This window comes from Acipenser ruthenus, chromosome 57, assembly GCF_902713425.1.
Source record: "Acipenser ruthenus chromosome 57, fAciRut3.2 maternal haplotype, whole genome shotgun sequence".
Taxonomy (NCBI): Eukaryota; Metazoa; Chordata; class Actinopteri; order Acipenseriformes; family Acipenseridae; genus Acipenser; species Acipenser ruthenus.
The window spans coordinates 1,255,862-1,279,451 of record NC_081245.1 but is presented as its reverse complement, the minus strand read 5'-3'; the positions used below and the strand labels follow the sequence as shown (position 1 = coordinate 1,279,451).

Here is a 23,590-nt window from a genome sequence, read left to right as displayed (position 1 = left end):
TGTTAATCGGGTGCCAGAGCGAACAGCTAACCCATTGGTCCCCAGCCGCACACCAGGACCAATGGGCACACACAACAAACAGCCTATGACAGGGGCAGTTCGCACAGCCAGAGACAGAGCGAACCCGCAGCTACAGGTAATACAGACGGGGGGAAAGGAACACAATACAGGGGCTTTAACAGACAATAGAAACAAGAGGGAATACAGTACGCAAACATAATACACGGATCGTTACAATATATATATATATATATATATATATATATATATATATATATATATATATATATATGTGTATGTGTGTGTATATATATATATATATATATATATATATATATATATATATATATATATATAATGTACACACACACACACTAGTTAGCTTCATATTTACTTCCTGAGTAGGAATTGTTTTTTGTCTGACTGCAAGACTTGCGGTGTGTTGGGTATTTCTGGCTGGGTGTTTATGTATTGGACACCCTTAATGGATATAGTTCTTTGCAACACATTTTTAATCTCGCCAGTTCTTTTCAAAAATGATATGAGACAATCTCTTCTCTTTGTTTAAAAAAAATGCATGTTTTAATAATATTACAGTGCTCTTTTAAGATTTTACACAATGGGAATCCACATAGACTAAAGGTGGTGTCCTGGAATGTATAGGGGTTTAATCACCCTGTTAAACAACACAAATGGCCTGCTTAAAAATATTAAACTGATGTGGCATTATTACAAGACACTCACTTGTTAGCATCTGAGATGGAGAAACTCAAGAGGTGCTGGGTAGGCATGTTTTCTATTCAGCGTGTAACTCAAAATCCAAGGGAGTTGCTGTTTTAATAAAAAAATAATAATAAATGAAACTTGTATTGACAAATTACAGGATTTGGAAGGAAGTGTTCTCGCAATTAAAATTAATTTAGATAATCAGTTATTTGTTATATCAAGTATATATGCCCCTAATTATAACCAGCAAGATGTCTACAGATCTGTAATTCAGAAACTAAATTCATGGAGAGATTGCCCATGGATAGTTGGAGGAGACTTTATTGCTACCATGGATGGCATTATTGACCATGTATCTAAATATATACGTGGATTTAAGGGACTGTCGTTGGCTTCGAATAATTATTACTGAATGTGGATGAGTCGTATATATGGTGATTCACACCCCACTGAAAGAGGCTATTCTTTGTTTCACAGCTATAATATATATAATATAATTTTTTGAATGTATTGTTAGGAATATGCTAGATATTTCTATTGGTACTATTCAAGTTTTAGATCATGCTCCTATCTCACTCCTGTTGGATTTCAATATGTCCATCAAAAAAACAAGTACGTGGAGGTTTAATAACTCATTAAATTAGAGATACCAAATTTAAAGACTACAGTCAGCTAATATTTTAATGTAAATTGTAATGTTAAGACAAATCCAAGTGTTGTATGGGATTCCTTATATCAGAGGGAGAATAATCTCTCATCTCATACTTAAGCAAAAAAATTAAAATAACCAAATTCAAATCCTTGAAAAAGGTAGTTCGCACAGTGTATTTTGGATACTTGATAATCAGGATTTTAAAGGGGACAGTACTCGGAGATGGTTCTTCCCAATGCTGCATATGTCATTTAATTGGGATACAATATTTTCAAACAGAGGTCGCTTTTCAGAGTAAGACAGGTTCACGTAGAACATTGTAGTGAGTACGTGATTGTTCTGTGAGTTTGTGACGGATGCGAGTGGTGTATTGAATAAATAAACAGTCCCGAAACAGGATTTCTCCCAAAACGACTGTATTTATTAAAATAAACCTCCCCTTTACCAGCGATGGTATTTGGGGGGAACACAGCTGGCTGACACACAAAACAAAAATACAAAACCCAAACAGAAAATGTCCACAATGAAATCCCGAGTGTCCTGTGCATGAGAGTGCCTTGTAATCCACACAGGGTGTGCTGATGTTGAAGGGAAGGTAGTGCTCTGTGATCTGGAACTGGCTCCGTGGCTGCAGTCCCGCGCTCCTACTCCACCTCTGAAAAACACAACAACCAACACGTAATCCAAACACAGAGCTCCGGCCGGTGGCTCAGTTTCTCAGCGCAAGAGGAGGCACTGACGTAGCTGCTTCCCCTTTGTACCCAGCAAACTCCTCCCTGCAGTCAACGCGTCGCCATGGTTTCTCCAATAGAGGGCTGCCCCGCAGCTGACTGCAATGGAATCGTCCTGAGCACTTGCAGCTACGTGCACCTCCTTATGGTCACCTTCCGGTTTCCACCTACCACCGAGGTGATAGATCTAGGAGGCAGCTTACCTTCCCCCTTACACAGCGCCCTTTCTAATCGGGAGGAAGATTTACAGCATCGATCCTTTCTCTCTCTATCACAGAGTTGCATAAACCATATTGAACTCTTGAAGGAGCTGCTGGAGTCTCCTGTGGTTTCTCAGGCTGCTGTTGCAAAGAAAGTTGGCAATGTCGTAGGTGTCTCGCTTTGTGATAAGATACGATTTAATTATTTTTTTTTATGTAGAAATGTGATTAATTTTGTTTAGAAATAATTAAAAAAATGGACACGTATTTTAAATTATATAGTTTATATGTAATCATAATATGATGTGATTTAATTATTTTCATTTAGAAACAGAAAAGTGACTATGGTCGTCTCAAATGCCTCTCGTTTAACTGGGACAGCCGCTTATTCTGAATATTTTTACTTCTCCCGAGGTGTCTAGAAAAAGCTGGCGCCAACTGTTTTAAAAAAACTGAAACTATCTTCAACAAATTACACTTCTCTTCTTTAATAAAGAATTTAAATGCTTTTACAAGAAACTTTACTCTTCAGATAACCTTCATGATAAAATGCGGATTGATTTATTTTTAAATAAAGCCAGATTTACAGAATTCACAGAAGTCCAAGCAAGTCGTCTTGAAAGTCTGTTTCTTTGTCAGAAGGGTTGACGGCTATTGATAAACTCCTGTGCAATAAAACTCCTAAAGCAGATGGAATTTCAGCATAATATTATAAACTTAACAAGGAAATATTGGCTACCCATTTAGTCAGTGTTTTTCAATATGCTTTTGATAACCAACAATTACCAGAGTTTGAACTTCTCTCGCATCGCATCACTTCAATTCATAAGGAAGGAAAGGACCCCCTATTCTGTTTTAATTATTGTCCAATAGCACTTATCCAAACAGATTGGAAACTATTAGTCTGCATTCTAGCTGATCGTTTGTCCAGTGTAATGGAAGGGATCTTTTATCCAGACCAGACCGCAGTTTCAGATGCTTTTAGAGGTAAAGGGCAGCAAGCTTTAGTAATATACGTGGACGTAGACAAAGATTTTGATAGGGTGGAGTGGTCTTTCTTATCTGTAGTGTTACGTCTCATGGATTTAAAAAACAATTTTATAAATTGCATTTCCACTTTTTCAACAGTCCCACAGCTTCTGTATACACTGGTACTGTTATCAAAAATCCTTTTTTTTTTTCACATGGAATGCGTCAAGGATGTTCACTATCTACAACGGCATTTCCACATTTGTTCTATTTAAAGTGTATAAAGTTTCACTTTTCGTTTGCTTGTTCAACTACAAAAAGGCATAAGTAAACCTCATGTTATTACTTTATGAAAACATGTCTATAGCCACTGTTTACTGTGGAGAAATGGTAATGGCAAGTAGTGGTGTAGGGAAAAAAGTACAAAGAAAATAATGTGGTGTCAACTTTATGTACTGTTTATTTCGGGAATAAACAAAACAACGTTTAACTTGAACTGCTGTTTAGCATCTGTTTGTTTGTAGTTAATTCACTGGGGTAAAGTAAGGCCTACACAACGTATTGTGGTGAACCTCGGTTCCTGCAAGCAGGGGCTTCTCACAGGCAGAGGTTGGGTGTGTGTGGCGTGAATGGGCACCCTGAGCCCGGGTTGCATAATGGAGCATGTGAGAGCGACTGGGAGACTGTGTGTCAGATCGGCTGCTGTAGTGGTAAAAAATGATCTCAACAATGTTATTGCCAACAAAATTAGAAGCACTGATAGGACTACCGAACGCATTCATTTCCATGCATTCTGATTTTTGTTTTTAATTTGTCACAGATACCTTGTCACCAGCGAGTCCTTCACAACCGTAGCGTACAGCTATAGGATGGGTATCTTATGGCATGCACTTTATAGAAGCCACACCTGGACATTTAACAAAAACTTGTAGTCAAAACGGTGTGTTTATTTTAACATACCAATAGTGCTTACTTTCCAATTCTAATATTTTCCCATAATTATTATTTTTTTTTTATTTGGTCATCGCCAATGATTTTCACCCCTGTTTCTGCCCCAATCTGGAATGCCTAATTATTATTTTTATCCCAGATCACCGCTGCAACTCCCACGCCGACTCGGGAAATGGCGGCAGACACAAAAGATGGCTTGGCAGGACATGTTTTGGTGTCCTCCAAAACAAGACGTTCCCCCTTGCCTGTGATATTTGACTCACAAGTCTGAATACAAGAATAGTAGCGAAACGTCAGATGTAAAAAACTGCAGTAAATTAACGCTATGGTGTGAATAGCTCTTTACAGTAATATCCACAGCACAGCGCTGTGGTGCTATAGAAACAGAGGCAGGCAGTGTAGAGTTAGGAGGACTATTTCACCCGGAATATTTAACATAACTCCTCATACATTTTAACCATTTGTCTGATATTAAAGGTTTACCCAATGTAACAAACATTTTCATAGTAGATTACTATGGTGTGAGTTAGGTCAGCCTGTTGCAGTGAATCTATATTACAAAGGTGCAGTAAATATCAGGATAATTAAAAATGATGCTTGATATGTGAAGTTTAATAAAATGGGATTCATACATAATACAATTTTCTAAAGTGTGAGTTCGGCAGCACGTTATCTGCAGTGTGAAGTTACAAACTTTCTGGCTAAAAGTCTTGTCGTCTTTTCTTCAGTCGGAATGGATCGGCCTCACTCAAAGGAAGATTCTGAGATGGAAGCAGCTCACATCAGCCCAGAGCTTCCTATTCGATGGGTTGTTTCTGCAGACAGAACTGTTGAGATCAAGGAGGAAGTGACTGAGCTGGGGTGTGACCAGAACAATGAGCGGATCCTGCAGGAGGAAACACCACCTTCTAGCATCACTGAGAGAGGTGAGTGAAACTGGAATGCTGAAAATATGGGAATACAGTACATTAGAGTAAGTAGCGGGGTTCCGAAAAATATAGCATTATACTACCCCATGTGTTGCTACAACAGTTTAAATAATCTGCCTGTAATTTCTTTTTTCATTGTTAACAACTTTTTACACTTCAATTTTAAAATCTGTTTCAAAGCTATTTGCAAAATGGCCACTCGAGTGCACTGGGGTTTGATATCTGTCCTCTAACTCGCTGGAGGAAGAGTGATTTTAAAGGAAACGTGCTCTGGCTTTTCTGTTCCATACCAAATCATGGATTGTGTTTGCTGTGTTAACTGTTTCATAATGTGGGCAATAATCCTGACACGATCAGTGCACTTTGAAAAGAGCTTTGAAACACACTTTAAAGTAATAAGTGTAAGTCAGGATGTTAACAATGAAAAAAAAAATACAGGTACATTATTTAAGAACATAAGAACATAAGAAAGTTTCCAAACGAGAGGAGGCCATTCAGCCCATCTTGCTCGTTTGGTTGTTAGTAGCTTATTGATCCCAGAATCTCATCAAGCAGCTTCTTGAAGGATCCCAGGGTGTCAGCTTCAACAACAATTCTCTGTGTAAAAAAGTGCCTCCTATCTTCTGTTCTGAATGTCCCTTTATCTAATTTCCATTTATGACCCCTGGTCCTTGTTTCATTTTCAGGTCAAAAAAGTCCCCTGGGTTGACATTGTCTATACCTTTTAGGATTTTGAATGTTTGAATCAGATCGCCGCGTAGTCTTCTTTGTTCAAGACTGAATAGATTCAATTCTTTTAGCCTGTCTGCATACGACATGCCTTTTAAACCCGGGATAATTCTGGTTGCTCTTCTTTGCACTCTTTCTAGAGCAGCAATATCCTTTTTGTAACGAGGTGACCAGAACTGAACACAATATTCTAGGTGAGGTCTTTCAAATGCATTGTAAAGTTTTAACATTACTTCCCTTGATTTAAATTCAACACCTCACAATATATCCGAGCATCCTGTTGGCCTTTTTTATAGCTTCCCCACATTGTCTAGATGAAGACATTTCTGAGTCAACATAAACTCCTGGGTCTTTTTCATAGATTCCTTCTTCAATTTCAGTATTTCCCATATGATATTTATAATGCACATTTTTATTGCCTGCATGCAATACCATGTGTCTGCCCAGTTCTGAATGTTGTCTAGATCATTTTGAATGACCTTTGCTGCTGCAACAGTGTTTGCCACTCCTCCTATTTTTGTGTCATCTGCAAATTTAACAAGTTTGCTTACTATACGAGAATCTAAATCATTAATGTAGATTAGGAATAGCAGAGGACCTAATACTGATCCCTGTGGTACACCACTGGTTACCTCGCTCCATTTTGAGGTTTCTCCTCTAATCAGTACTTTTTCTACATGTTAACCACTCCCTAATCCATGTGCATGCATTTCCTTGAATCCCTACTGCGTCCAGTTTGAGAACACTATGTAACACAATTTTTGTTCCTGGGTAGTAAGTGTTATTTCCTAATTGCTTATGCCTCAAAAGTATAGAAAATGGCTATTATTCCCCACAAACTTTGCTTTTGTGACCAGGACAGTGATATTTTGAAATGTACCTATTTCCAATGAGAAAACGGGTGAATTTGTGTCTTTTCGTTCACATAAAGTCAGAAAAAAACAACATATGAATCCAAATTAACATGTATTTATACTAAAGTAATACAAAAATGACTACAAAAGATTTAGAAGTGAGTAGTCTTTTTGGTTGGGGTAGTATGGGTTTCTCTCCTCAGCTCCACCTCTGAAATTGTCATCTGGATCTACAACGTCTTCCTCACTCTCTGACTTGCTGCTCTCTTCTAAAGACGGCTGCTCTCTCTCCGGAGGAGTGGGTACGGGGAGCTTATGGCAGTGTGGCACCGGGGCGATGGATGAAGGAAGGTCCGGATACGTGATAGCAGGTGAATTCCTGCCAGTCCGACGTTTGGAAGGGTCCATGTGACAAAGACGGCTGCAGGGAGGAACTCAGACCAGAGAGAGAAACACACAGACAGACGGTGATGATGAGAGAAACTGAGTGCGATGGTTGCACTCAGCGTTTAATAACAAATAAATAAAAAGGTTTAACAAACAGAACACAAAACAGGACACGGCACTTGAGCCAAAATAAACAGACAAACAAAACGAACTACACAGACAAACACGGTGAGCTTCTTTTACTATTATTTTACTTTATAATACCCTCCGTCTCCTAACCCGTTCTCCACTCACCGAACACCAACCCCCAGTGAGTGAAAACATGCAGCTTTTATGCAGTTGTACCGAGATTCGATTGCTAGTCAATCATTCAATTGGAATCTCGGTACAACTGCACGTGAATTAATTAAAGTGCAATTCCCCGTGCTCACATATTACTTTTTACTTGCACGTGATGTGATGTGCCATCCCCGTGCCTAAATACAAATATACAATTTACACACACGTGAAACACAGACCGCTTATATCCCGTGTACCAATGCCTATACACCAACATTTACACACAACACGTAACATACATACACAGGGGGGGGCACTTTGCCACATATACCCCCCCTTGTGCAACGCACACATGGCCTCAATGGCCACCTCCCCCCTCAGTCCCAAAGTCCCGGAAGAGGGGGAAGCAAGTTGTTTCTGGGGGTGGCCATGGTGGAATGTCTGGCACCCCCCAATTGTTCGTGGCTGGCAGCTCCCTCTTCCGGGGCTTCAGCCACACTATCTGCTGCCGCGAAAGTGCAGCTGGGGGAGCTGGTCTCCTGACCTCCCCCTCTTTCTTTATGGCCGGCAGCTCCCCTTCATGGAGCTCCGGCCACAGTGTAGCGACCCGAGGCAAAGCAGAGGCCCCGGCGACCCCAGGCGAAGCAGGACCCTCGATGACCTCAGGCGACGGCAGCAGCAGCGGACCCTCGGGAGGTGGAGGCAGAGGCAGCTCCTGCTCCTCTCCCTCGGGTGGTGGTGGTGGTGGAGGCAGAGGCAGCTCCTGCTCCTCTCCCTCGGGTGGTGGAGGCAGAGGCAGCTCCTGCTCCTCTCCCTCGGGTGGTGGTGGTGGAGGCAGAGGCAGCTCCTGCTCCTCTCCCTCGGGTGGTGGTGGAGGCAGAGGCAGCTCCTGCTCCTCTCCCTCGGGTGGTGGTGGTGGAGGCAGAGGCAGCTCCTGCTCCTCTCCCTCGGGTGGTGGTGGTGGAGGCAGAGGCAGCTGCTGCTCCTCTCCCTCAGGTGGTGGAGGCAGAGGCAGCTCCTGCTCCTCTCCCTCGGGTGGTGGAGGCAGAGGCAGCTCCTGCTCCTCTCCCTCGGGTGGTGGAGGCAGAGGCAGCTCCTGCTCCTCTCCCTCGGGTGGTGGTGGAGGCAGAGGCAGCTCCTGCTCCTCTCCCTCAGGTGGTGGAGGCAGAGGCAGCTCCTGCTCCTCTCCCTCGGGTGGTGGTGATGGCGCTGCCGGCTCCTCCGACAGCGGGGGTAGGGCTGGTGGCGCTGCCGGCTCCTCCGACAGCGGGGGTAGAGCTGGTGGCGGGCGTCTCCGCTGGGCTCCCTTCAGCAGCAAAAACAGCGGCTGCTGTGGAGCCTGAGCTTCACGCCCTCGTCCCTCCCAAAAAAAAATAGGGGTTTGGGCCTTCAGCTCCTCCCCTCCGGACACAGGACGCACCGGCTCCTCCCCTCCGGGCCGTGGGCGCACCGACTCCTCCCTCTCGGGCCGTGGACGCACTGACTCCTCCCTCTCGGGCCGTGGACGCACCGACTCCTCCCTCTCGGGCCGTGGACGCACCGACTCCTCCCTCTCGGGCCGTGGACGCACCGACTCCTCCCTCTCGGGCCGTGGACGCTCGGGCTCCTCCCACTCGGGCCGTGGACGCTCGGGCTCCTCCCACTCGGGCTGTGGACGCTCGGGCTCCTCCCACTCGGGCTGTGGACGTTCGGGCTCCTCCCACTCGGGCTGTGGACGTTCGGGCTCCTCCCACTCGGGCTGTGGACGTTCGGGCTCCTCCCACTCGGGCTGTGGACGTTCGGGCTCCTCCCACTCGGGCTGTGGACGTTCGGGCTCCTCCCGCTCAGGCATAGGACGTGGCAGCAAGGGCTCCTCTTCTTCATCCTGCATGGGGCATAGGGCCAACGTGTGCCCATATGCCCCACAGCCAGGGCACCACTCCCCCCATCCCAGTCTTTGGGCCATTGCCTGTAGGGTCCTGTGGACGGAGCAGGGTATGGTGGTGTGGCTAGTTTGGCCACAGTCGAAACACCACAGCCCTGCTTCCACCTTTCTCCCTTTGCCCTCCTGTGCTCTTCTCCAGCCTCTTCTCCCCATTTCTTCTCCTTTTGGTTTTTTTTTTTTTTTCCCCCAAAAAAAAACTGCGGTTCCCGCTCTGGCCTGAGCCCTGGAGGCGCTGTTATCCCACTTCTGACACCACGTGTGACAAAGACGGCTGCAGGGAGGAACTCAGACCAGAGAGAGAAACACACAGACAGACGGTGATGATGAGAGAAACTGAGTGCGATGGTTGCACTCAGCGTTTAATAACAAATAAATAAAAAGGTTTAACAAACAGAACACAAAACAGGACACGGCACTTGAGCCAAAATAAACAGACAAACAAAACGAACTACACAGACAAACACGGTGAGCTTCTTTTACTATTATTTTACTTTATAATACCCTCCGTCTCCTAACCCGTTCTCCACTCACCGAACACCAACCCCCAGTGAGTGAAAACATGCAGCTTTTATGCAGTTGTACCGAGATTCGATTGCTAGTCAATCATTCAATTGGAATCTCGGTACAACTGCACGTGAATTAATTAAAGTGCAATTCCCCGTGCTCACATATTACTTTTTACTTGCACGTGATGTGATGTGCCATCCCCGTGCCTAAATACAAATATACAATTTACACACACGTGAAACACAGACCGCTTATATCCCGTGTACCAATGCCTATACACCAACATTAACACACAACACGTAACATAACATACACAGGGGGGGGCACTTTGCCACAGTCCACCATGCAGAAGTAGCAGTTGCTTGAGTGGTCAGTGGGTTCCCGCCAAATTCTTGGGATAGCGAACTTCATGGCTCTCTTTTCCCCTCTGTGCCATCCTACAAAAATACATTTATTTCACCCATGACTAATGTGTAAGAGATTCTCGCAACATTTTTCATATATGATATATTTTTTCAATAACATTGAAAATTGTAAAACAGTTTAAAATTAAAAACTTTTACAATTTTAAAAATTAACAAATTTTATAACATAAAATTCCGAGCAACAATTGTCCATCTTACCTTCCAGAGTTTTTTTGCAGTGCTCGCAGGTGAAATGAGGTGCCCAGGGTCTGTCTTGATCCCCGACAGGCATGCCGAAATATGCCTTGTAGGCCTCACACATCTTAGCAGATGCTTCCACGGAGTACTTTTTCGCTCTTGTCTTGATAAATTGGCCGCAGACATAGCAAAATGCGTCTGCCGGATGCTTGCAGCCTCTTGATGCCATCTCAGAAAAATGCAGATATGTATCCACTTAGGCAGCTGGAACTAAACTGAACTGGTGGGCTTAAGGCCCCTGTATTTATACTACTATTTATATTACTGGAAAGTTTGAGAAAGTTCTAGAAGTTTACTCAGCACTGAATCTATCTGGAATGTTCTGGAAAATAGGTAAATTTCAAAATATCACTGTCCTGGTCACAAAATCAGTTTGTGGGGAATAATAGCCATTTTTTATACTTTTGAGGCATAAGCAATTAGGAAATAACACTTACTACCCAGGAACCAAAAAAAAAAAAAAGTTACACAGTGGAATTAATCTTTTATGCAGGACTTTGTTAAAAGCGTTCTGGAAATCTAAATAAACCATGTCGTATGCTTTGCAATTATCCATTCACACGATCTCCCTTTCCTAAAACCATGCTATCTCCCAGGATATTGTTACCATATAGGTAATTTTCCATTTTGGATCTTATTATAGTTTCCATAAGTTTACATATAATAGAAGTCAGGCTTATTGGTCTGTAGTTACCTGGTTCGGTTTTGTCTCCCTTTTTGTGGATCGGTATTACGTTTGCAATTTTCCAGTCTGTCGGTACAACCGCTGTGTCAAGAGACTGTTGCATGATCTTGGTTAGCGGTTTGTAAATAACTTCTCATTTCTTTGAGTACTATTGGGAGGATCTCATCCGGCCCAGGGGATTTGTTTATTTTAAGAGCTACTTGTCCCATTAACACTTCTGCCTCTGTTATGCTAAAGTTATTTAAAATTGGATAGGAACAGGTCGACATGTGGGGCAGGTTGTCCGTGACCTCCTTTGTAAAAACCTGTGAAAAGTAATCATTTAATATATTTGCTATTTTTTTTCTTTATCTGTGATTTTGCCATTTGTGTCTCTTAGACATTTAACCTCCTCTTTGAATGTTCTCTTGCTGTTATAATATTGGAAAAACATTTTGGAATTGGTTTTAGCCCCCTTAGCAATATTGATTTCTATCTCTCTCTTGGCCTTTCTAACTTCCTTTTGACTTGTGTTTGCAGTTCCAAGTACTCTTTCTGTGTACTTTGTTTTTGGTCCTTTTTAAATACTTTGTAAAGTGCCTTTTTTCGCTGAATATTTTTTAATTGATCTATTAAACCATTTTGGCCATTTTGTTTCAGATTTAGATTGGTCTACTTTTGGGATGTAATTGTTTTGTGCCTCTAGTACTACATTTTAAAAAAAACAGCCATCCTTTTTCTGTGGATGTTTTCTCTATTTTACTCTAATCTACTTCTATTAGTTTCTGTTTCATACCTTCATAGTTTGCTTTTCTAAAATTGTAAACCGTAGCTTTAGTCATTACTTTTGGGGGTTTAAAAAAACACTTTAAATGAGATCATGTTGTGGTCTGAGTTTGCCAATGGCTCTCTGACCTCTGTTTTAGTTATTCTGTCTTCGTTATTTGAAAAGACTAAATCAAGGCATGCCCCCCCTCTAGTCGGTACCTTGACAAATTGCTTTAGGAAGCAGTCATTTGTCATTTCCATCATTTAAATTTCGTCCATCGTGCTCCCCACCGGGTTCTCCCATTTTATACGGGGGAAGTTGAAATTCCCCATTAGTATGGCTTCTCCTTTTCTACACGCATTTCGAATGTCATTGTATAACAGATTATTTTGCTCAGCGTCTGAATTTGGCAGTCTATAGCATGCTCCTATTATTATGCCCTTTGAATTTTTGTCCATTATTCTGACCCATATTGATTCGGCGTTGTTTTCTTTGTCCAGATTTAACTCCTGGGCTTCAAGACTATTTCTTATGTAAAGCGCTACCCCTCTGCCTCTTCTGTCCTGCCTGTCTTTCCTATATAGTGTGTACCCACTAATATTATACTCGTCTCCATCACTCTCAGACAACCAATTTTCTGTAACACCTATCACATCGTAGTTACTTGTTAGTGCAGTAGCTACATTTTGTTTCTGAGACTTCTAGCATTAAGATAAATACATTTAATAGTGGTCTTACCTGAGTTGTTGTCCTTGTTTTGATGTGGTCTCCCTTCTGTTTTTTTGTTTTCTTAAATGCTTCTGGACCTCCTCAAGGATCCTTTCTCCGAGTAGATTGGTTCCCTTTCTGTTTAAGTGCAGTCCGTCCGTAAAATGCTAAATGAAACTTAATAGTACATTTCATACAGATATTGTGATGATTTTTTTTTACGTTTTTTAATTGCTATGACATTAAATGCAAAGGGTTAGATAATAAAAAATAGTGTGATTTACAAACTCCATGAACTTAAACTCAGATTTCTTTGCTTTGGATTTGACTTAAATTGAAGTAAAAAAAAGTTCATAAGTTAATGGAGGACTTCTGTTATTTACCATTTCTTGATGATTTGCCGTCAGTCGACTAAAATGTTTAATTGGAATTGACAGTCTCCATGTTGTTTTTGGTGAATCTCCCCAGCTTTCTAGCCTGGTGAGTCTGGTGGCTCATTGGTGAGTTTAACAACAGTTTGTTGAGTGTCACCTGTTGATTTTAACAGTTCAGTGACCACAGAGTGTTGCCAGGTGAGCAACTGATTTTGTTTTATACCCCATTTTAACTTCACAAAACACACATGTAGGTTTTCAAACCACCATTGAGCCCGCCAGTGTTTCCATCGCACACAGATGTACTGTACCAGCTGCACAGTGCAAAAATGAGGAGAGGATTGGATTTGTTGCTTCAAGCTGCACCACTAAAGTTAATTTTAGTGTATTTATTTGTAATGAATGTTCTAAACCATAACAATTTTTTAACAGTTTTTTTCTAAGGAGTTTTTAAATAATCTCAGACACTCCACTAGAAATATGTCTAGCTAACTGTGGAAGGGGTGGGTATTCAATGACACGGGAGACAGAAATTATAGTGGAAACACCACACAGGTGCTCAGATTTATTTTCACTCCTGTGAGTTGCACTAATTGACTTGAGACCGTAGAGGGCGCTGTTGTCCATGGTCTGGCTACCAACTATGGTATCCAGAACCAACGGGAATACCACGGCAGGGTAATCCGTACAGTTCAGGGCACTCGCAGGTGCTCAAAAATAATGAAAAAACGAAAAAGGCAAAAAGAAACAGGGAAAATAAAACACAGTAATGAAAACTACAAAATAAATGTGCTGCACTTCGCAGCGTGATTTTCCCCCAGTCGCCGCTATTCGTACGACCCGGGTCTCCATCCTACTCTAGGCCATTCCTCAGCTCACTCTTTAACAGTGTCAGGGGCTGGTCAAGGATTCCCCACTTTCTCTCTCTGGCTTTAAATTATTGTCTTTAATTTTCTGTCCGGAAGGTTTTTTCCCTCCCGTACTTCTTTGATCAAACGAGACCGCTTGCTCGTCGTTCCGGTCTAAAGGGGCAGATCTGAGGAAACAGCAGAGTATTTATTAATTTATAGGATCAGCAATCCCACTAAAGCCAGCCTCCCAGCCACTCGGAGAGGGGGAAAGCGCACACACCCTCTTCCCCACCCCTCAGTGTCACCGCCATGACTGGCAGGCAGATCCCACGGGACTGCCGCCCCCCTTCCTGCAGCATTGTGCATGTGTCAGACGGCCAGTCCAGATCTCTCCCTGTTACACTAACCCTTACAGGTGTCCATGTTTATATTTAAGTAGCCTCAATCCCCTCTCATTAAACAGTGTACCACTACATTCTATACTTGTCATGAAAATCCGCATAGCAGACAGACATTATGTTTTGATTGTTCTTTGGAACTGGTGCCTCAGGTGCTTTGAATTTGTCTGCTAGCTCTTTCAGTAGAGTCAAAATTCCACAACAAAAATTAGATGGGTGGGTTTTGTTATTTTTTTAAAGGTAATTTTGTGTAGCTTAGGTTCAAATGATTGAATGTCAATAAATATCACTGGGGTGTAGAACATAGAAAGTTTACAAACGAGAGGAGGCCATTCAGCCCATCTTGCTCGTTTTGGTTGTTAGTAGCTTATTGATCCCAGAATCTCATCAAGCAGCTTCTTGAAGGATCCCAGGTGTGATTTGAGGACAGCAAAAGTAAATTGAAGAACTCCGGTCTCGTCCCACAATCCTTTTCGCAATCCTCAAAGCACACGTAATGTACACTCCATTGTTCTCTGTTACAGAGCTGACATGTGTTAAAGATGGAGAGGTCCCTCGACTGGAATGTGTTCCTATTAAAGAGGAATTCATAGAACAGGAATGTGTCCCCATCGCAGAGGAAGTTCCTGCTGAAAATAATGTCTGTACACTTGAGGAGAAAAACAAGTTGGGATCCAGCCTGTGTGATGATTGTCCACCTGAATATGAACTGGGATTTAGAGGTAATTATACAAAGCAAGAAACATTGAGCTGACTATTAATCTTTTAGAAACTGGTTAGTAAACTCTAGAAGTTTGCTTAACACTAGAATCGCCAACATTTCTGACTAGTTACAACCTCCGCAGCGGTTCATTTGGCGTCTATTTTAAAACAGCTTCGATATGAAAAACAAACAATCAGATACAACTTAATATTTTTATTTATGAACATCCTATATAACATTTGCACAGCAAAAACACTGTATATACATTGAAAATTAAACTTTTTTTTTTCAAAAAGAGCACATATACATAAATATAAAAAACATTAAAAATGTTACATTACATATAAAATAAACATTACAAAATAAACTACTGTGTAAACAGGTGTAAAACTGTATGCAGATACAAAATTATAACTAACTAGTTATAAAAATAGCGTAAAATAAAAAGTACTGTAAAATAAAAAATAACAAGCGACATGAGTGCGCTTTGAGGGAAACGCAGTTCAAAGGCACACCTATTACAGCTGATTAGTACAATCCACATATAAAACACACTTTTCAGCTTTACCAGTGCATGTACCACAGACTGCCTGTTCACAACGGGCGCAGGCATCCAGTGTTTTGTTTCTGTTGCATTTAGCAACCTGGCCTTGTCTTTTCTTCCATGTGCCAGTGGGTGCAGCTCTGGCTGAAGGTTGAGGGGCGTTTGCATTTCTCTGATCAAAATGTTTCTGTCGTAGCTCCAGGGCTAGCTGCAGAATGAAGTCCATCTGGGAGATTGTGTTCCCGGTGCACTCCTTATACAAAACAAAAGCCAGGTCCAAAACATTATAAAAAAAACAGCCACAGGCCACCTGCGAGTACCACCTTTGACAGAATACTGCCGTGTCATTTGATCCAGTATATCCACACCGTACTTCATTGCGTTGTAAAATGCAACAGTCTCTGGCTTTTGTTTAGCATCAGTCCCAATTGATCTGTGCAGAGAGCTTAGAATAATAATATATGATTGATGTGTAGAATAACTTTCATCAGTGTTTCAAGCACTCAACCGGATTATAATATGTTCTTTCATAATGACTTTGTATTACAAAGGCCAGACTAAATTGTCGGCTATATTTTGATTTCAATGTGCGGTTAAAGCTGCTCTGGTGTTTTATAACATATTCATGTTTATGATTCTGCAGCAAACCATGTGTGTTTAATATTTAGAACACTTAAGAACGGACATGTGCGAGAAATTCACAAACGTAGAGAAATTTTAATTAATTGCTAAAACGCTTCAAAACACTGTCATGGCGGTTCTAGTGTTAAAGGCGCATTAACACTGGGCTGATATTCCGTTTCCCGGTACGGGATGTTTTGAGTTCGGAGCGGTTGCCCTTCAATGTGAACGCTCTAAACATTCCTGGGAATGTTACATCTTAGAACGGTACATCTTTGCAAAAGCACAGGTGTAGCTCCATTTAGACTGGTGGCACGAAAGGAATAGACAGGTATTTTATAGTAAAATAAGTAGAGTAAAATATATGCAGACCACCAGAGAAAGCTACCATGCTGTATAGCCTATTGCAGTGGTTTTCAAACTTTTTAGGCCCCGTACCCCTTTCCAAAAAATCTAGTCTACCACGTACCCCCATCTGAGAGAGGGTCATAATATACTTATGAAAACAGAAAATTATATTTTCTAAATTACTAGGCTTAAGCACTTGTTGATATTAACTGAAAATATATATTTTTTAAATGCTTACCTACCAATATGATGGACGTGCCTGCTTTTTTATCAGATTTCAGTAAAACTACATCCTGATTAGTAAACAATGCAGCCCATACACAAGGGTATGTTATTCTGTATTTTAAAATGAACGAATAGGACTTCAAGTTACAAGAAAATCTAAGAGGATCATCAAAAAATAAAATAAACAAGCTTCGATTTGCTGTCTCCGAAGCAAATCGAAGCTTTTTTTTTATGTAACTCGAGTGTTATCGTTTAACACTTGAGCTGGACATTTGAAATGCTATGTGTGTCTTGTGCAGTATCGAATCCAGCCAGAATAAGCACATTGTTTTGAAGTGAATATTTCCAAAAGCTAAATTTGATGAAAGTAGAAAGGTGACATTTATATCATGCAATCAAAAATGACTTTTAGCAAAATGCTTCCATGTTAGTGTTTAGTGCATGTGAATCAGCTGCCAGACAGCTTGTTGATGGGCACTCGCTGTATGATATGAACACACGCAATAGGTCTGGAGGAGTAGGGAATCCAATTCCAGACACTTCCCAATCCCAGGAGATAGGGATTGATGATTATTTATTTATTTATTTATTTATTTATTTATTTATTTATTTATTTATAAATCCTTTTTAATACGCGTACCCCAGTTTGAAAACCTACAGGGGGATGTTGTGGAGTTCCGAAGAATCGAAGCTCTTAAAATTTGGGCAGATACCCATATACAAATGCTGCTTGACAATACCCATAAAAACACCTAAGTGTTCAAAGTGTTTTCCAGTCGACTGAAAGAACGGGGCTTTAACCACACTGCTGAACAATGCAGAGCAAAATTTTAAAAACCACGCTGTTCCTACATTAAAACCAGGGACATACTGCGAAGGAGTGGGGAGTCACCAGAAATTAGTTCAAAATGTCCTTATTATGACCAACTTGATATTATTACAAAACACCACAGAAGGGCAGCACACAAAATCAGGACTTTCTCCATGGCTGTAGAACTTCCCAGCATTCACTTCAAGGAGATCATGTGATTTTCTTGTGTTCTCAGTGCTATTGCAGATGTGTAATGTGAAAGGCAAGTGTTCTCGGTACACTTGAAAAGATGGAAGTGTACTCGGTACATTTCCAAGTGTACTCCGCACACATCCAGTGTGAAAGAGAAACAATTGGAGGACGTTTCCCCTGAAAAGCGCTAAGTTCAGTTGGTATTTTTGGTAATTCCACCTCAATTTAATCAAGGGAGGCTGCCCAGCCACTGTCAATGGCCTGGAAGTTGCAATGTAACTGTCCTTGCTACTGTGGAATCTACTAGATGTGCACCCACTGTCATGCCTGTTTTGAATGCTGTTAGGTCTTTGCCTTTCCCTGTTTCTGGTAGACTGTTTGCAGTTGTGCTGCTCCCTCAGCTTTATAGTGGTGCTGGGATCACATGTCTCATCAGTGGGTGATGCCAAATCCAGTCGGGTTGCTAAGTGTCACCAGAAGAAACATTTCAATACAGCACTTGCATGTAAACCTGATCTTATACTTTTATGCCTCAAAGTAATATTAAGTGGGGTGGAAATCAGTTAATGATATTAAATCCACATGTTAATAATCAAAGTGCTATACCTGGGCACTTGTCCCTATTATTGACACCCATCATATTCTGAACTGCGGATTTCTATGTTGCGATAATTCATTACAAAAAACTTTTTAAAACATAGTTCTGGTTAAAACGTCCTCTTTAAGCCCTGTGATTGTGTATACACAGTCACACTGAAGTGCCTTTCTGGGCCCGTGGTTGGGTAAACACAATAAAAAAAAAAAAAAATGCTTCATTCTATTGGCTTAATGGGCCATGATACTTTGCTGTACAGGTTGGAAACATATATCATTGGATAGGGGGAGGGGTTGAATTGCATTCCCTGAGGGGGGCATTTAAATTGTAAAGGCCATAGAACATTTTCAGCAGCGCGCAGAGAGAAGACATCAGAGGAACTTGTTAGAAAAGTGGAAAAACACTGTGAATCTGATGTATTTGACTTATAATTTATATAGAACATTGATTCTGTCTTGTGTTGTATTATAGATGTTTTTACAGCATTTATAAATATACGAAATGAGTGGATAAGCAGGTAATGTTTTAATTGATTCATTTATATCATTTATGTTTTTTTATGATTACTAATAATAATGAAGTGAACTATTTTATTTATTTTAAGAAAATAATTGAGAATCGTGTCCTTTATTGCTTATACAGATCCTGAGAATAAACTTTTATTATGGCATTGCAATTTTACTAGGTTTGCTTAGTTAGCATTTTGTAGTTTTATTTAACACTGTTTAATCTGTTCTTACTGTTTGTAAAATACTGCTTTGATAATAGAATATGCTGTGTATGTTTCCTGTTTATGTACTGAAATTGATGTGCACACAATAATGATAGTTTCCACTCTACAGAATTTAATTTCGAGATGGCAAGACGACTAGATGGATTGTTGACAGAAACACTGGAGTCCGATTCTGCTAAATCAGAATTTTCTGACAGTGATTCAGAAAGCACTGCAGAAAGTGAAGAAGAAGAAGTAATAGCGGTAAGATTGCATTTAGTTAATTACTTTTTATTTATTTTTTACTTCTCAAATAAGCAGAACCTAGATCTGGGAGTGGCAAGTGGGTAAAACTTTGTTAGTGTGAGAGGGGAGGGGTGCTTAGGTGTGTGTTTGGAAGAGAGGTCTGTGATCACTGTTGGAACATAAAAACACAAGAAAGTTTACAAACGAGAGGAGGCCATTCGGCCCACCTTGTTCATTTGTTTGTTAGTAGCTTATTGATCCCAGAATCTCATCAAGCAGCTTCTTGAAGGAACCCAGGGTGTCAGCTTCAACAACATTACTGGGGAGTTGGTTCCAGACCCTTACAATTCTCTGTGTAAAAAAGTGCCTCCTATTTTCTGTTCTGAATGCCCCTTTATCTAATCTCCATTTGTGACCCCTGGTCCTTGTTTCTTTTTTTTTTTTTTTTTTAGGTCAAAAAAGTCCCCTGGGTCGACATTGTCAATACCTTTTAGGATTTTGAATGCTTGAATCAGATCGCCGCATAGTCTTCTTTTTTCAAGACTGAATAGATTCAGTTCTTTTAGCCTGTCTGCATACGACATGCCTTTTAAACCCCAGGATAATTCTGGTTGCTCTTCTTTGCACTCTTTCTAGAGCAGCAATATCCTTTTTGTAACGAGGTGACCAGAACTGAACACAATATTCTAGATGAGGTCTTACTAATGCATTGTAAAGTTTTAACATTACTTCCCTTGATTTAAATTCAACACTTCTCACAATATATCCAAGCATCTTTGTTGGCCTTTTTTATAGCTTCCCCACATTGTGTAGATGAAGACATTTCTGAGTCAACATAAACTCCTAGGTCTTTTTCATAGATTCCTTCTTCAATTTCAGTATCTCCCTGTTTGTACTGGGGAGGGGTACTGATGGGCATTGTTGGCTAAGACCCTGCTAGTACTGGGTCATGTCCACACCAAATGTACTTTTATATTTTGTTTAGAACACATTTTGTTTCTATGCATTTCAGCAACCAAGAACACCCCGGACTGCTAGAGTGAACACTTTCCAGTGGAAACGTGGCGACCGAGAGCAACACGACAATCTCTTCAACTTCACTGGAAATCCAGGCCTCAGGGTTCAAATGACTGAAACAAGCCCGCTCTCTTACTTTTCACTTTTTTTCAATGGTTTCCTCATGGATTTGATCTTGAATGACAAACCGGTATGCTGAAAATGCATCCGGCCAGTCGGATGGATTTCAGAGTGTAACACTGAATGAGCTCTGGGTTTTCTTTGCCATGTTTATTATAATGGGACTTGTGCAGAAACCGACATTGAAGGACTACTGGACCACAGAATTTGTGCTTCAAACTCCAGCCTTTGGCCACCTTATGCCTTGTAAGCGATTCTTTGAAATTCTTCGATTCTTGCATTTTGTGGAGAACCGTGATCATGCCCAATATTCACATGGAGAGTTATGGAAGATTCAGTCTGTTTTGGATCACATTCACACTACATTCAAACAGGTTTACATCCCAGAAAAGAATATTAGCATTGGTGAATCACTGATGTTAAATAAAGGTAGACTGGCATCCGAGCAGTACACACCTGCCAAAAGGGTCAGGTTCGGCATAAAATTCTATGCACTCTGTGAATCTGGTGTGAAGAGAAGTGGTTATATCTGGAATTTTCTAGTGTACCAAGGCAAGGGCACCACCAAAGCAACTCACCAAGTGGTGAAGGGTCTTCTTCAAGGCTTGGAAGGCAAAGGTTACTGCCTTTGGATGGATCGGTCTTACTGCAGCCCCAACCTCTTCAGTGAATTAAAGCACCTTCAGTTTGAAATGTGTGGCACAGTTATGCCAAAAATAAAAAATATGCCTCAGGATTTACTGAAGAACAAACTAAAAAAGGGTGAAGTTGAGCCGTGGGTGAGTGATACAGAAAGAAAAATGCAAGTAGTTCGCTGGATGGACAAAAGGGAAATTTTTATGCTAACCACAATGCATAATTCTTCACTAAAGGAAACTGGTAAAAGTCACTGGCAAACTGCAGAGAAGATCAAAAAGCCTGTATGTGTTGTGGAGTACAACAAAAACATATGTGGAGTTCATACATCGGACCAGATGATGAAAACATACCAGCTCATGCGCAAAAGCAGAAAGTGGTACATCAGGTTCTTCTTCCATCTCATGGACATGTGCATTTTCAATGCTTATGTGTTGTATGACAAAATGGAAGAGCAGACCACACATTACCAGTTCAGACTGAATTTGTGCAATGAAATCCTTCAAAAATGGAAAGCAGTCGTTTCATCTAAAGAGAAAACGTCATCAACCAAAAATCCACTAACTAGACTGGAAGCTCAAAATGGTCATTATCTTATTCCAATTCCTCCAACAGAGAAAAAGACAAAGCCGTGCAGATGGTGTCGGGTGTGCAGTGCCAGGGCAAAAGCTGCTTTCCAGAAAAAAGGACAAAAAAGAAAAGAAGGTCAAAGAGGAGGAGCCAGAGACACAAGATACATGTGCGACAGGTGTAAAGTTCCCCTGTGTGTGACACCTTGCCACAAGATTTACCACACTGAACTGAATTATGCTCCGTCACAATCTCCACCAGAAACCAGCAGTGCAGAATCCATGTAGTAAAACATGTTTATCTGTAATTGTGCATGTTTTATCTGTAAAACTGCTGTATATAGTATTAACGTGGGGGGGAGTTTTCCGTCAGATTTTTTTTAGGGAACTATGAAAAATTGAGGGGCATTTCTTGCTGTTATTATATGTATTGGTGTGTGTTAAACCATTTTATTTGTACTTTTGTAATGCACCACTAGGTGGGTGTGTCATGGCAGCGTAACATCTGGTATGTTTGACAATTTTAGTATTTGTAATATACTTTTAATAATTCATTTAATTGACTAGCTTTCTTGCTGATAACTGTATTAGTTCAATACATGTAATGGTTGATAGGAATGGGTGAAAGTGCTATGCAATAGGAGTCATTTCCTTCCTTGTGTGTGGGCATCACTGTGTGTCTGTTCTCTTTTTTACCCCCCCTCTCTCTCTCCATCTGTCTCTTATCTCTCTCAAAATAAGGTAATTGTTTTGGGGAGTTGGTTTTATATACTGGGGCAAAGACCTTGGAACACTAACATCTATTGTCTGTGGATAAAATGAACATGTAGGGGAGGTACTTTTGATTGGCATTTCCTATTTTCAATAATTGTTCCCCAGGACAAAACTACTGCAGTTTAATAGGAGACACTTGGTCCTATCAAGGTAAAGTTGTTTTGGGGACTTGATTTTATAGGGTGGGACACATTTTGATGTTTGATTTTAAAGGATTCATAATATTGAAAATATGAAGACAAGATTTTGTTAGTATAATAAAAATACAAACTTTTATTCTGAGTTCCGCCATTCCGGGTTTTATCCAGCCCCCTTTGTCGCACTAAATTACACTTTTACTATTAGAACCGGGGGTAACCACTTATAATGGTACGATTTGCCATTTAATAATGCAAAGCAAATATTTATCACTGTAATGCTATTAAAACTGCATGCTCGTAATCTTAATTTTATTAAAACTATTCAATGAAAATGGACATCTAAATTCCATCTGTTTCTGAAACATGCCTGCGCAACAAGCGTGCAAGTTCAGTAATGAAAGCACTTTGATCAGTGGCGGTGGCATGGCAAATTTGCCATGACAGTGGCGCCAGACTTGATGAGATGGAAGGGGGGGCAGAACAAAAACTTGAGGGCGTTACACCCTACTTTGTGCGGGCATGCATAAAATACATTCATGTAATTCAGTGTCAGAAGTGGACCAGGGTGAACAGCAAGCATTTAAACAGCAACCTTTGTTGCAGTGTGGAGTAGTGGTTAGGGCTCTGGACTCTTGAGCAGAGGGTTGTGGATTCAATCCCCAGTGGGGGACAATGCTGTTGTACCCTTGAGCAAGGTACTTTACCTAGATTGCTCCAGTAAAAAACCCAACTGTATAAATGGGGACCTTTGAACTGTGCGGATCTGCAACTAGCATATGTAATGAAGGACAACTACTTTCACAAAAACCTGCCCACTTCTTCACGAAAGAAACCAGAATAAAAAAAAATAAAGCGTGGCCCTAGGACTGAATGTATCACTGCTGTGCACGAAGTTCTGTGCAGCTGGATGTCTTTGAGATCGGTGCAGTTTGTATTATTTGATCTCAGACAAAATCCACAGTGGAAATGGCCGTGTGATTTGCCACTAGAAACGCTAGTTTTAGTGGTCTCTTTTTTTTTTTTTATTAACTAAACAAGTAACTTTCTAATATATTAAATTTCCTTTTTAGGGG

The 23,590-nt window shown here is 40.9% G+C and overlaps 1 protein-coding gene across 1 annotated transcript; it reads left to right on the top strand.

Moving 5' to 3' along the window:
- Positions 1-4,980: 4,980 nt before the first annotated feature.
- On the top strand, positions 4,981-23,304 carry LOC131724821 (uncharacterized). The gene is made up of 4 exons (XM_059017650.1): positions 4,981-5,155; positions 14,789-14,986; positions 19,146-19,279; positions 20,274-23,304. Exons 1-4 carry the CDS (start codon positions 4,996-4,998, stop codon positions 20,475-20,477), a joined length of 696 nt encoding a protein of 231 aa, XP_058873633.1. The 5' UTR covers positions 4,981-4,995; the 3' UTR covers positions 20,478-23,304.
- The last annotated feature ends 286 nt before the right edge of the window (positions 23,305-23,590 follow it).

Excerpts from the sequence above, each read along its gene's own strand:
- LOC131724821 (XM_059017650.1), top strand. The coding sequence starts at position 4,996 with ATGGAAGCAGCTCACATCAGCCCAGAGCTTCCTATTCGATGGGTTGTT. Across the intron at positions 5,156-14,788 it reads TTCTAGCATCACTGAGAGAG|AGCTGACATGTGTTAAAGAT; the intron begins GTGAGTGAAACT and ends TCTCTGTTACAG. Across the intron at positions 19,280-20,273 it reads AAGAAGAAGAAGTAATAGCG|CAACCAAGAACACCCCGGAC; the intron begins GTAAGATTGCAT and ends TATGCATTTCAG.